Source organism: Ctenocephalides felis, unplaced genomic scaffold (genome assembly GCF_003426905.1).
Source record: "Ctenocephalides felis isolate EL2017-DRISC unplaced genomic scaffold, ASM342690v1 CF-g0.4_SCAFFOLD_00845, whole genome shotgun sequence".
Classification (NCBI taxonomy): domain Eukaryota; kingdom Metazoa; phylum Arthropoda; class Insecta; order Siphonaptera; family Pulicidae; genus Ctenocephalides; species Ctenocephalides felis.
In genome coordinates this window covers 6,219,872-6,232,980 of record NW_020536999.1, presented here as the reverse complement: position 1 = coordinate 6,232,980, position 13,109 = coordinate 6,219,872, and the positions used below count along the sequence as shown (strand labels likewise).

The window sequence follows — 13,109 nt, the reverse complement described above, 5'->3', positions numbered from 1 at the left end:
ATATGGTTTCTTAATGAAGACACATATCTATTTATTTGTTCCCTCTCAAAAACTTTTATATGTTCAGATTTTATGTTTTTTTTGTTAAAATTAATAATAATTTCGGATTTCAAATTTTGCCGCCGAAAAACTCGCATTTAAAATGTGCTCAATGTTGTCCAACCTGGTCACTTGTTCATGAAAACAAAATGGAGGAGGAATGTCAAAGTGGTTTATGGAATTATTAAAGTTGAATTCGAAGATAAATTTAGTAAAAAGTCAGTGTTAGCTTTATATCATATTAAACAATAAACGAATTAGTAAATATCGAAACACATAATATTATACACTTAGACTTCTCAATTTTTAAGAACTCATCACCAGTTTATTATAACCTACAAACTTCAAACATGTCTGTGGAAACAAATTCAAACAAAACAATTAAAACCGAACCGATCGATGATTATCCTCAAGTGAAACAGGAATTTGATGATTGTAAAAATACATTAGATTTGTATATGGATGATGATATATGTCGGCAGCAATTTCTAAAATCTGAGGTTACAATTGACGAGGAAATCAAACTAGAGACAATTGACGACCAAGACGATGTGACTAGTACAAACAAAACTGTATTAGATGAAAGTTCTTATATATGTTGTGAAGAGATCAGTGAATCAAGTAATTTAGTAGATAGCACGAACAAATCATTTGAAGAAATTTCAGGAAAAAGTGAAACAACTAATAAATTGAAACTGTATACATGTGAAATATGCCATAAAACATTTACAGCAAAACGTAACTTAAACCAACATAAAATTATACACTCTGGGGAACTGCCTCATGAGTGCAAAATATGCAATAAAAGATTTTTACGGTCAAGTACTTTAACACAGCATTTATCAGTGCATACTGAAGAACGACCTTATGCATGTGAAATATGTAATAAAACATTCAGAACAAAACCTATATTAATGCAACATAAAACAGTTCATACTGGAGAACGTCCTTATGTGTGCGAAATATGTAATAAAACATTCAAAATAAAAAAAATTTTAAAACAACATAAAATGATTCACACTGAAAAAAGTCCTCATGTGTGCAACATATGCAATAAAAGATTTTCACGGTCAACTAGTTTAAGAGAGCATTTATCAGTGCATACTGAAGAACAACCTTATGAATGTGAAATATGTAATAAACATTCAGAACAAAACTTATATTAAGGCAACATAAAACAGTTCATACTGGAGAATGCCGTAATGAGTGCAAAATATGCAATAAAACATTTTCACAGTCAAGTAGTTTAAAAAGGCATTTATCAGTGCATACTGAAGAACGACCTTACGCATGTGAAATATGTAATAAAACATTCAGAACAAAACGTATATTAATGCGACATAAAACAGTTCATACTGGAGAACGCCGTAATGAGTGCAAAATATGCAATAAAACATTTTCACATTCAGCTAATTTAATAAGGCATTTATCAGTGCATAGTGAAGAACGACCTTATGCATGTGACATATGCAATAAAAGATACAAAACAAAACCTAATTTATATCAACATAAAATTGTACATACTGGAAAACGGCCGTATGAGTGCAAAAATGCAATAAAAGATTTTACAGTTATGTAATTTATCAGTGCATTTATCAGTGCATTCTGAAGAACGACCTTATCCATGTGACATATGCAATAAAAGATACAAAAAAAAAATATATTAATGCGACATGAAAGAGGACATACTTGAGAATAAACTGTAAAAAAACTGTCAACAAAACTGATAAATTAGCCTAGAAACTGTCCGGCCTTATAATCCTTATCAATCACTCAACTTATATTGATACACAAGATATTAAATGCACTTTATTTAATATATATTTCAGTTACTCTAAACTAATGCCTTGTATGTAATTGTTTTATTAATTTAAATACATAGTACAAAACCTATTTATTTTTGTTTTATTCAAAATATTACTATTTTTGTTCTTCAATTCTTCAATTTTCTTAGTAAAACTCCTTTAGGCACGACTAGGGTGTAAATCTGTGCAAATGCAACGGAAGAGCGTTACGGCATAAATAAGAGTCGAGTGTGAATGATTCGTCATTCGCTCTCGATGATATCATTTCTATACGGGTCGATTGTGATTGGTCGTCGTGTCACGTGCGAGGGTTCTTTGGTTGTATGCGTACGCCACATACGTAATTAGATTTTAAGGTCAAGTCCTAGTAGAAATCTTGATTTGATTAAAGAATATGTGGATGGGTAGAATAATTTATTCCGTCTTCAGTAAATAATTATAGCGAAAAAAAAAACAAATGAAAAATCCGTGCCGTGTGAGAAACGTAAGTTTATTGAAATAATTTGTATTATTTGTGGTTACTATATATTTTTAGAAATTAATTTTATAGGCAAGAGAGATATTACAGCTGCTCAAAGAATGAGACTGTATCGCCAACGAAAAAGTAAAACAGTCAATGAATGTATGTTAATTTTAATTACATGAAGTTCTTGAAACACAATCATTACTTAGTCAGTTTGTGTAAATTCATTATACTTATGAAAACTTTTACAATATTTCTGTGTAGTTGTTATATATTATTGATCATTCAATAATTCATATTGATTGTTCCTTGTAAATTTATCATACCATTGTGAATACTTTTTTTAGTTACTTATAATTGTAAAATTATAATACTTATTATTATGTATATATTGATTATTGCATTTATAAAAATTTTAATTGTTATGTAAAAATGTTTGTGATATATTTGAAAATATATTTTGTACTTCGTATGTTTTTTTTCTCATTTGCAATATAAGAAATTATTTAGGTTTTCTTATTTTGAATTACGTATGCGAACCATATCTAGGAATAATACCAGCAGTTGATTTATATACTGAACAAGTGCTGCCTTCTTCAGATCGCTAAAAATATTAAAATGGCGGTAATGTCAAATGGCCTCAGATAGCGATCTATTTATGTTTACTTATCTATGGGTACTAGTTCTTCAATTAGCTTCGAGATGATTCAACGGAACAAATATATATATGTACACCAGCTGGCCCGAAAAACGTTGCTAAAAAGTCATGAAAAATTATAATATGTTTGTCGTTGCAAGTCTCAGCATAATCTGAAACTGAAAAACATGAACATTTACTTTTCAATTATGTTGCGATTTCAAATTTGCCGCCGAAAAACACGCAGCTGATTTGTGTTTAACTTCAACTTGAACTGTTGTTTATTATAAAACAAAATGGAGGAGAAACGTCAAAGTGGTTTATGGAATTGTTAAAGTTAAATTCGAAGATAAATTTAGTAAAAAGGTCAGTGTTAGCATTATATTCTATTAAACAATAAACAAATTAGTAAATATCGAAACATATTTATTATTGTACCTTTAGACTTCTCAAATTTTAAGAACTCATCACCAGTTTGTTTATTATAACCTACAAACTTCAAACATGTCTGAAGAAACAAATTCAAACAAAACAATTAAAACCGAACCGATCGATGATTATCCTCAAGTGAAACAGGAATTTGATAATTATGACAATACATCAGATTTATATATGGATGATGATATATGTCTGCAGCAATTTCTTAAATCTGAGGTTACAATTGACGAGGAAATAAAACAAGAGACGATTGATGACCAAGATGACATAACTAGTACAAACAAAGCAGTTTTAGATGAAAATTCTTCCATATGTAACGACGAGATCAGTGAATCAAGTATGATAGTCAATAGTGCAAACAAATCATTTAAAAAAGTTTCAGGAAAACGTAAGACAACTAGTAAGTTGAAATATAAATGTAAATCATGCAGTAAAACATTTGTAGCAAAACAAGGCTTAGACCGACATGAAATAGTACATACTGGAGAACGGCCTCATGAGTGCGAAATATGCAATAAAAGATTTGCACTGCTATGTAATTTAAGAAAGCATTCATCAGTGCATAGTGAAGAACGTGCTTATGATTGTGAAATGTGCAATAAAAAATTCAAAAGAAAAGAAACATTAACTCAACATGAAATAGTACATACTGGAGAACGCTGTCATGAGTGTAATATATGCAATAAAAGATTTGCACTGATAAGTAATTTAAGAAAGCATTTATCAGTGCATACAGGAGAACGTCCTTATATTTGTGAAATATGTAATGAAAAATTCAGATTGAAAGAATACTTAAACCAGCATAAACTGGTCCATACTGGAGTACGCCCTCATGAGTGCGTAATATGCAAAAAAACATTTTTAGTGTTAAGTCATTTAAAAAGACATATATTAATGCATAATGAAGAACGTGCTTATGATTGTGAAATGTGCAATAAAAAATTCAAAAGAAAACAAGCATTAACTGAACATAAAATAGTACATACTGGAGAACGGCCTCATGAGTGCAAAATATGCAATAAAAGATTTTCAATGGCAAGTTCTTTAAGACGGCATTTGTCACTGCATATTGAAGAACATCCTTATGAATGCAAGACATGCAATAAAACATTCAAAACTAAACATTTATTAAGGCAACATGAAAGAAGACATATTAGAGAACAAACTGTAAAAAACAGTCAACAAATTAGTTGAACAAGTCTAGAAACTGCCCGACCTTATAATCCTTATCAATCACTCAACTTATATTGATACACAGGATATTAATTGCACTTCATTTATTATATATTTCAGTACACAACTCTGTTTGTTACTCATAATCAGTGTATTGTATGTAATTGTTTATTAATATAAATACATAGTATACAAAGCCTATTTATTTTTGTTTTATTAAAAGCCCAGGGCTTTTGGCCAGCGTGCAGTGCGTGCATCTGAAAATCCGCCGATCGTGACTTAAAAAACGACCGTAGTCAAAATCAACCGAAGGCGGCCGTATATAATGAATTTAATTGAAAGTGAGATCGAATCAAAAAGCGGCTATTGAAAGCTTTGTTTCTAAATCATTATTAAGTGTATAATCTTGGTGTAAGTGGCAACTTTGCCTTAAAGCAAGATGCATGATTTTTTAAACATGTGTAAATAATCGACATAACTATAAAAATATATTAAATCATGAAGGAATTGTAATGTGAAAAACTATCGCAGATTATTCAATTTTGTACAAATTTTCTAAACAAATTAGTTATTTTTTAAAAATGGTTAAAAAATTATATATTATTGAACAAGAAATAAACATGTAGTATGTTCATTAAGAACAGGCTCCAAAATCGCTAAAAAAAATTGTTAATCAATAACTGAGAAACGACTCGACCGATCATTGACAAAAACATCAACTAATCCAATTTTCAAATGGTTTTTAACTTCCCGTAGGGCAAGTTATAGTAATCGCAAAAAAAATCGAAAATGAAAATTTTTGCATTTCTCGACGTTTCAAAGGTTTCTGAATATTTTGGCATACCTTAGAAAAAATGGATGTATGTGTGTGTGTGTGCGTGTGTGTGTTTGTGCGGATACAAATTTTCGTCGACGATTTCGGGAACACCGATCAACCGATTTGAATAATTTAAAAAACATTTGATTCGTATTGATAAGGAGACGTGCTGATTAGTTTTTGGCGAAGTCAGATCTAGCCGTTCCGAAGATACGGGGCAAAAAGTGCCGAAAACGGTAACTCAGTTTTTAAGAGAACGGAGCGTCCGATTTTAATAATTCAAAAAACATTTTACTTGTATTGACAAGGTAAAGAACCGATCAAATTTTCATAAAGGCAGGTCTAGCGGTTTCGGAGCTCTAATGAAAAAAGTAAAAAAAAATGCCATTTGGTGGTCAAAAATGATCATTAGACATATGCACATCAAATTATCAGATATTTTATAGAGATTTTAGCAAGTATAAATTTTGTTTACATTCCTTTGGGTTCCGTACCAATGTTTATGCGTTAGACGGCGACGCGGCGCTTACGCGCTTTGATATTTTGTCTTTATGCAGTTAAAGCAGTACGATTGCTTTGAAAAAAAGTTTAGATCTTTCAAAATATGTCAAAATAAAGAAAACATTTTTTTCAAAAAAAAAAAAAAATTAAAACAAAAAAATTAATAAAAAAAATTTTTTTTCAAAAAAAAATAATTTTTTGTCTAATTGTTTGTCAAAAATCTTATTTTTTTGAAGTAAATTTTTTTCAAAAATGTTAATCGTTTTTAAAAAAATAATAATTTTTGGTACGGGAAGTACCAGCAAATTGCCTCAAGGCACGATGCCTTAATTGCCTTAAGACAGAATTCCACTTACAGCTAGTTGAATTTCTAAAATCGATTCACGAATTTAGGCTATAACGTGGACGAAAAATTTGACACTTCCATGACAATTCTAAAGAAACGGCTCAGCCGATCGTGAGGCAAAATTAACCAGCATGAACCAGCACGTGCTTATAGAATTGTATCGAATTTTCAGATAGGACTGCGCATTTTTGAGAAAACCATCGAAAAATGAAATTTTTATAATATTTTGAAAATTAAAACGACTTGTCGTAAGGTCGAAATATTTAGTTAAATTTGAGATCATGATGTAAAAAATATTTAACAAGTAAATACGAAGAAACGATCCGGCCGATCTCTTGAAACTAATCAGCACGATTTCCAAATGATATCTTTCAAACAGCTTCTGAATGTTTAAAAACGATGCAGAATTTTTGGATAAAACGTGTACGAAAATTTGTACACTTTTTTGTTGATTAGAAACGACTTGGCCGAATGTTGGACAAAATTGACAGACGGTAGTCGTTATCTAGTTACATCAAATAACTTTTAAATTTTTGAAATCAACTTAACCGTTTTTAAGAAGACATTGACAAGAAAACAAAAATCAGCTCATATACACACTTCTTTCTCAAATTTGATTCAGAATGACTAGAAACGTTGAGAAAACATAAAAATTACAAGTCGATTTTTTGTGAGAACATATTTGATTTTATCCTATTATGTTATTTTCAAGGGCGGCCAAAAATACAAACTAGAAAATACAATTTGTTAATTTTTTGTTTACTCAATCGACAATGGATAACCTGAATATACAGTAAAACCTATTTATTTCCGAGGGATACTAATTTTATAGTTCACTTCACTGTTTATACGGATGGGAAATGGCACTGTAATCACATTATAATTGTTAATTATTTAATAATATAGAAAAATATGAATTAATAGAAATATATTTCTAAGTTTTATAAAAATGTATTTAAATCCAGTTCTGAAAACAACATACAATCCAGATCTAGTTCCAAAGTCTTAAGCATCAAAAGACGATTTGTTGAGTTAAAGGACAAAAAGAAGTTAAATCGCGATTCCAATGAACCTTTTGGTGTCAGCGATAACCCGATGTCTGGACATACAGAACGAGTATGCCAACGAAAGTCCGGTGTCATGGCTAGAGTAAATGCGTTAAACCGAGATGAGACGAGGACTGGGCGTACTTTTTAAGTAGCTCTTTCTTAAAAACTCATAGCCGCTTTGATTCCCACAAGTTCATACAAATTTTATATGGTTTCTTAATGAAGACACGTATAAATTTATTTGTTCCCTCTCAAAAACTTTTATATGTTCAGATTTTATGTTTTTTTTGTTAAAATTAATAATAATTTCGGATTTCAAATTTTGCCGCCGAAAAACTCGCATTTAAAATGTGCTCAATGTTGTCCAACCTGGTCACTTGTTCATGAAAACAAAATGGAGGAGGAATGTCAAAGTGGTTTATGGAATTATTAAAGTTGAATTCGAAGATAAATTTAGTAAAAAGGTCAGTGTTAGCATTATATCATATTAAACAATAAACGAATTAGTAAATATCGAAACACATATATTATTATACACTTAGACTTCTCAATTTTTAAGAACTCATCACCAGTTTATTATAGCCTACAAACTTCAAACATGTCTGTGGAAACAAATTCAAACAAAACAATTAAAATTGAACCGATCGATGATTATCCTCAAGTGAAACAGGAATTTGATGATTGTAAAAATACATCGGATTTGTATATGGATGATGATATATGTCGGCAGCAATTTCAAAAATCTGAGGTTACAATTGACGAGGAAATAAAACAAGAGACGAATGATGACCAAGATGCTTTGGGTAATACAAACGAAAGAGTTTTAAATGAAAAACCTTACATATGTAACAAAGAGATCACTAATTCAAGTAATTTAGTGGATAGCACGGACAAATCATTTGAAAAAGTTCCAGCAAAACATGAAGCAACTAGCAAGTTGAAACCCTATGAATGTGAAAAATGCAATAAAACATTCACAACAAAACCAAACTTAAACCAACATAAAATTATACACTCTGGGGAACTGCCTTATGAGTGCAAAATATGCAATAAAAGATTTTTACGGTCAACTAATTTAAGAGATCATTTATCAGTGCATACTGAAGAACGACCTTATGCATGTGAAATATGTAATAAAACATTCAAATTGAAAAAAATTTTAAAAGTACATAAAATGATTCACACTGAAAAAAGTCCTCATGAGTGCAACATATGCAATAAAAGATTTTCACGGTCAACTAATTTAAGAGAGCATTTATCATTGCATACTGGAGAACAACCTTACGCATGTGAAATATGTAATAACACATTCAGAACAAAACTTATATTAAGGCAACATAAAACATTACATACTGGAGAACGTAATGAGTGCAAAATATGCAATAAAACATTTTCACAAAAGGGTAATTTAATAAGGCATTTATCAGTGCATAGTGAAGAACGACCTTACGCATGTGAAATATGTAATAATACATTCAGAACAAAACGTATATTAATGCGACATAAAACAGTACATACTGGAGAACGCCGTAATGAGTGCAAAATATGCAATAAAACATTTTCACTTTCAGGTAATTTAATAAGGCATTTATCAATGCATAGTGAAGAACGACCTTATGCATGTGACATATGCAATAAAAGATACAAAACAAAACCTAATTTATATCAACATAAATATGTACATACTGGAAAACGGCCGTATGAGTGCAAAATATGCAATAAAAGATTTTTACAGTTATGTAATTTATCAGTGCATTTATCAGTGCATTCTGAAGAACGACCTTATCCATGTGACATATGCAATAAAAGATACAAAACAAAAGATAAATTAATGCGACATGAAAGAGGACATACTTGAGAATAAACTGTAAAAAAACTGTCAACAAAACTGATAAATTAGCCTAGAAACTGTCCGGCCTTATAATCCTCATCAATCACTCAACTTATATTGATACACAGGATATTAAATGCAATTTATTTAATATATATTTCAGTCACAACTCTGGTTGTTACTCCTAACCAGTGCCTTTTATGTAATTGTTTAATAATATAAATACATAGTACAAATGCTATTTATTTTTGTTTTATTCAAAACATTACTATTTTTGTTCTTCAATTCTTCAATATTCTTAGTAAAGCTCCTTTAGGCGCGACTAGGGTGTAAATCTGTGCAAATACAACGGAAGAGCGTTACGGCCGAGTCGAGTGCCAATGATTCGTCATTCGCTCTCGATGATATCATTTCTATACGGGTCGATTGTGATTGGTCGTCGTGTCACGTGCGAGGGTGTACGCCACATACGTAATTAGATTTTAAGATCACGTCCTAGTAGAAATCTTGATTTTGATTAAAAAATATGTGGATCGGTAGAATAATTTATCCCCTCATCAGTAAATAATTATAGCGAAAATAAAAAAACAAATGAAAAATCCGTTCCGTGTAAGAAACGTAAGTTTATTGAAGTAATTTGTATTATTCGTGGTTAATATATATTTTTAGAAATGAATTTTTTAGGCAAGACTGATATTACAGCTGTTCAAAGAATGAGACTGTATCGCCAACGAAAAAGTAAAACAGTCAATGAATTTATGTTAATTTTAATTACATGAAGTTCTTCAAACACAATTATTACATGATAAGTGAAATTGTGAAAACAATATTTGTTTAGGCGTTATTTAACATAATCCACTATGTATAGAATTTATTAATCAGCAATTACTTCATTTCTCTAATGAAGATTCAAGTCCTAAATGCTAATTACAATGACAAACCGATCATGTCATATTTGAAGTATGACTTTAACTACATTATTGTTTTTAAATATTATACATATTTTTAATGCTATTATAAATATATAATTTATAATTTATCATTATATAAATGTGTATAATGATTGACACTAATAAATGTGTGCATCACGACGAGTGTTACCATATTACTAATAAACATTATTCAAAATTGTTACATGTATTTATTTTACTTAAATGACATATTCCACAACTCTTTTTTTTTCATTCTTTTTTTTTGTATTATTTTTTTTCTCTATGATGCTAATTCTACGGTTGTTATGGCAACACTATCTAATCCTTCTTTCTTGGTGGTTAAAACTATGCAAAGTCAATTCATTGCTGTACCATCAGGCGTATTTTACATATAAACTGTATATCACAAAGACGCAGTTATCATAACATTCTTCCTTGCTTTGTTTATATGTAAAATACGCCTGATCGTATAGCAAATAGATAGATTTTTTTACTTTTTTACCATTGCCATAACAACGCTATATATTAATATGATCCTTATATTTATTATTAAATTCTATATTATTAATTATTCTTTTTTTTTTCAAACAAAAGGGATGAATAATGAATTCAAATCAGTTTTTGTGACGAAGAGAATTCCATCAGACGTCGAGACTGCCTGCAGACAGTCGGAGAGGGATTTTGCGAAGTGGATCGCCCTAAAATAGGGGAAAACGGGGTAAAATAGATATAATAGTAATATATAATAATATCTTAGTTATAAGATTTTTTCCTTACTTGATTTTTTCAACTTCCTGATTGAGAACTTTATGGTTTTGCCAGAAATCTGAATCGCTTCTTTTGATGTTTTTGACGATTTTTAGGTCATTCTAAATCGTTTGAGACCAAGTTTGGAAAAAGTATGTGTGTGTGTGTACAGATTTTTTGCTGTAAATCGACGTTTTCTCAAAAACGAATGACGGATTTCAAAAATTTACAAGCCATTCGATGTATTTCGATAAGGACTAGCGTTTCTCAGTTTTGTGCCACGATCAGTCAAGCCGTTTCTTTATAATCGTAGAAAATGCAAATTTTTTTCGTCTACGTTTTAGCCCGCAATTCTGAATCGATTTTGAAAATTCAAAACCGTTCGAAAGATATTGGTTGGGAATCGTGCTGATTAGTTTTGGTAAAGATTGGCCGGGCCGTTTCTTGTAATAAAGTTTTTTTAAAAAAATTCCGACAATTTTTATGATTATTTTTTTGACGGTAGATACCATAGTCTTCTAGATCACAATAAAATATTACGATCCTACGACAACTCGTTTAGCTTTAAAAATTTGTCAAAGTTTGCAAAAATTAGTATCGTTATTTTGGCATTTGTCAAAATTTGACCTTTCGTCGACGTTTTCTCAAAAACGCCTGAACCGATTTCAAAATTTTGAAAGCCATTTGTGTGTATCACGATGAGGACTGGCGTTTATCAATTTGCGCGACGATCACCCAAGCCGTTTCTTTGTAAATCTCAGTAAAGTGAAAAATTTTCCGTCTTGGCTGAAAGCATAAAGCACTAGCAATTATGTAATGTTATGTTTTTATTTTTTTACTCAAAATTTTTATTACAAAACTAACAAGTATTGTACCATTTTACAATCCTGATTAAATTCGCAAAATTTTGATAAAACTTGCCAACAAACTTTAGTACATTTTTTTTAAATGAGGTCGTCTTAAAGTCGATCGACATTAAAAATTTTAAATTTATAATTTAACAACAATCTTATTTTTAAAAATTTTGGAAATTGCGTCATTATTTTGGACTGTAGTCTTAGACATGTTATTTTTTTTATTTTCTTATATATATATATATATATATATATATATATATATATATTTTCATATATTTTCATTCATTATTTTCATATCTCAGTCAGACAGAGGTGCCTGGTATGAGAGATTATGAAAAACAGTTTTCATATTTTATATATACATTTAATTTGACTATAATATCTATTTCATAATATCTATTGTAATTATAATATCTTTATATATAACTCTTCAGTCTTCTTTGCCTTCAATTTCTTTCAATATGAATTAAAGTTTAAAAATTAAAATTTTAATTTATGTTAACATAGTTTAGATTAATCGAATGTTTTTAAAATTACGCAAGAAATAAGCAAATTGTAAATTTTTCAGTTTAGCATTTTAGAGTAGAGTAAATCGTTGTGACCATTGACATAATGAATATTATATAATATTGAAATTTTCGAACACATCATGTATATTATCCAAATAATTTTAAAGTTACAACAAATTTATATGCCCCTTACACCTAGTAATAAGTTTTTAATACATTGTGTGATATTTAACCTGTTTTCCCTACATATAATATGTGAATGATCCACTGTGGTCCATTTAATGGGGTATTGGGTGGGGTGCTTTGGGTGCTTTTTTGGGGATGATAGAGAAAGAGTGGCTCACGGTCGAGTGGTCTTGTCGGGGAAATAGATTGTGAGCTGGTTGGATGAAATTATAAATAAAATTAGTTGTGTATGGCATTGTGCCTTAAAGCAAATTTCCGTACCAAAAGTTTTTTTTAAATATAATTTTTTTGTTTAATTTTTGAAAAAAAAAGATTTTTGAGAGATTTTAAATTTTTGAAAAAAAATGACTTTTTTGGGCAAAAAATTAAAAAAAATGTTTTCTTATTCTGAATTCCAAATTCCAAAACAATGGTAGTGCTTTAGCTGCATAGAGACGAGTTTATTCATTCAGGTTTGAAATTAATAGTTTTTTATATTTTATTATTTATGTTTTTATATTTGTTACAAATTTAAATTTATTTAAATAGTTTTTTAATTTTGTATTTTTAATGTGATTTTGCATTTATTTAGTCTTATCACTTGCTATGTTAATATTTTTGCTAGATTTTTATATTCTGGAAATAAACTTATTTTTTATTTTTCTACAACTATTTTAATTTACTTTTAATCTAATCTTATTGATTAAATTCCCGTAGGGTAGTTATAGTAATGGCCGATAATCGAAAATGAAATTTTTGCATTCTCGACGTTTGAAGGTTTCTGAACATTTTGGCATACC

General features: G+C 29.6%; 2 protein-coding genes across 2 annotated transcripts; both read left to right on the top strand.

The window, feature by feature from the left end:
* Window positions 1-389: 389 nt before the first annotated feature.
* On the top strand, window positions 390-4,576 carry LOC113371145 (zinc finger protein 62 homolog). Its single transcript, XM_026611793.1, has 3 exons — window positions 390-994; window positions 1,189-1,609; window positions 3,389-4,576. The coding sequence occupies exons 1-3, from the start codon at window positions 390-392 to the stop codon at window positions 4,574-4,576; spliced, it is 2,214 nt and encodes a 737-aa protein (XP_026467578.1).
* Window positions 4,577-7,673: 3,097 nt separating this feature from the next.
* Window positions 7,674-9,126, top strand: LOC113371124 (gastrula zinc finger protein XlCGF52.1-like). Its single transcript, XM_026611771.1, has 2 exons — window positions 7,674-7,732; window positions 7,851-9,126. The coding sequence occupies exons 1-2, from the start codon at window positions 7,674-7,676 to the stop codon at window positions 9,124-9,126; spliced, it is 1,335 nt and encodes a 444-aa protein (XP_026467556.1).
* The last annotated feature ends 3,983 nt before the right edge of the window (window positions 9,127-13,109 follow it).

Coding starts and splice junctions, on each gene's coding strand:
- LOC113371145 (XM_026611793.1), top strand. CDS start 390: ATGTCTGTGGAAACAAATTCAAACAAAACAATTAAAACCGAACCGATC. Junction 995..1,188: donor ACTGGAGAACGTCCTTATGT/GTGCGAAATATG, acceptor ATAAACATTCAG/AACAAAACTTATATTAAGGC. Junction 1,610..3,388: donor ATGCAATAAAAGATTTTACA/GTTATGTAATTT, acceptor TTGTACCTTTAG/ACTTCTCAAATTTTAAGAAC.
- LOC113371124 (XM_026611771.1), top strand. CDS start 7,674: ATGTCAAAGTGGTTTATGGAATTATTAAAGTTGAATTCGAAGATAAAT. Junction 7,733..7,850: donor AAGATAAATTTAGTAAAAAG/GTCAGTGTTAGC, acceptor AGTTTATTATAG/CCTACAAACTTCAAACATGT.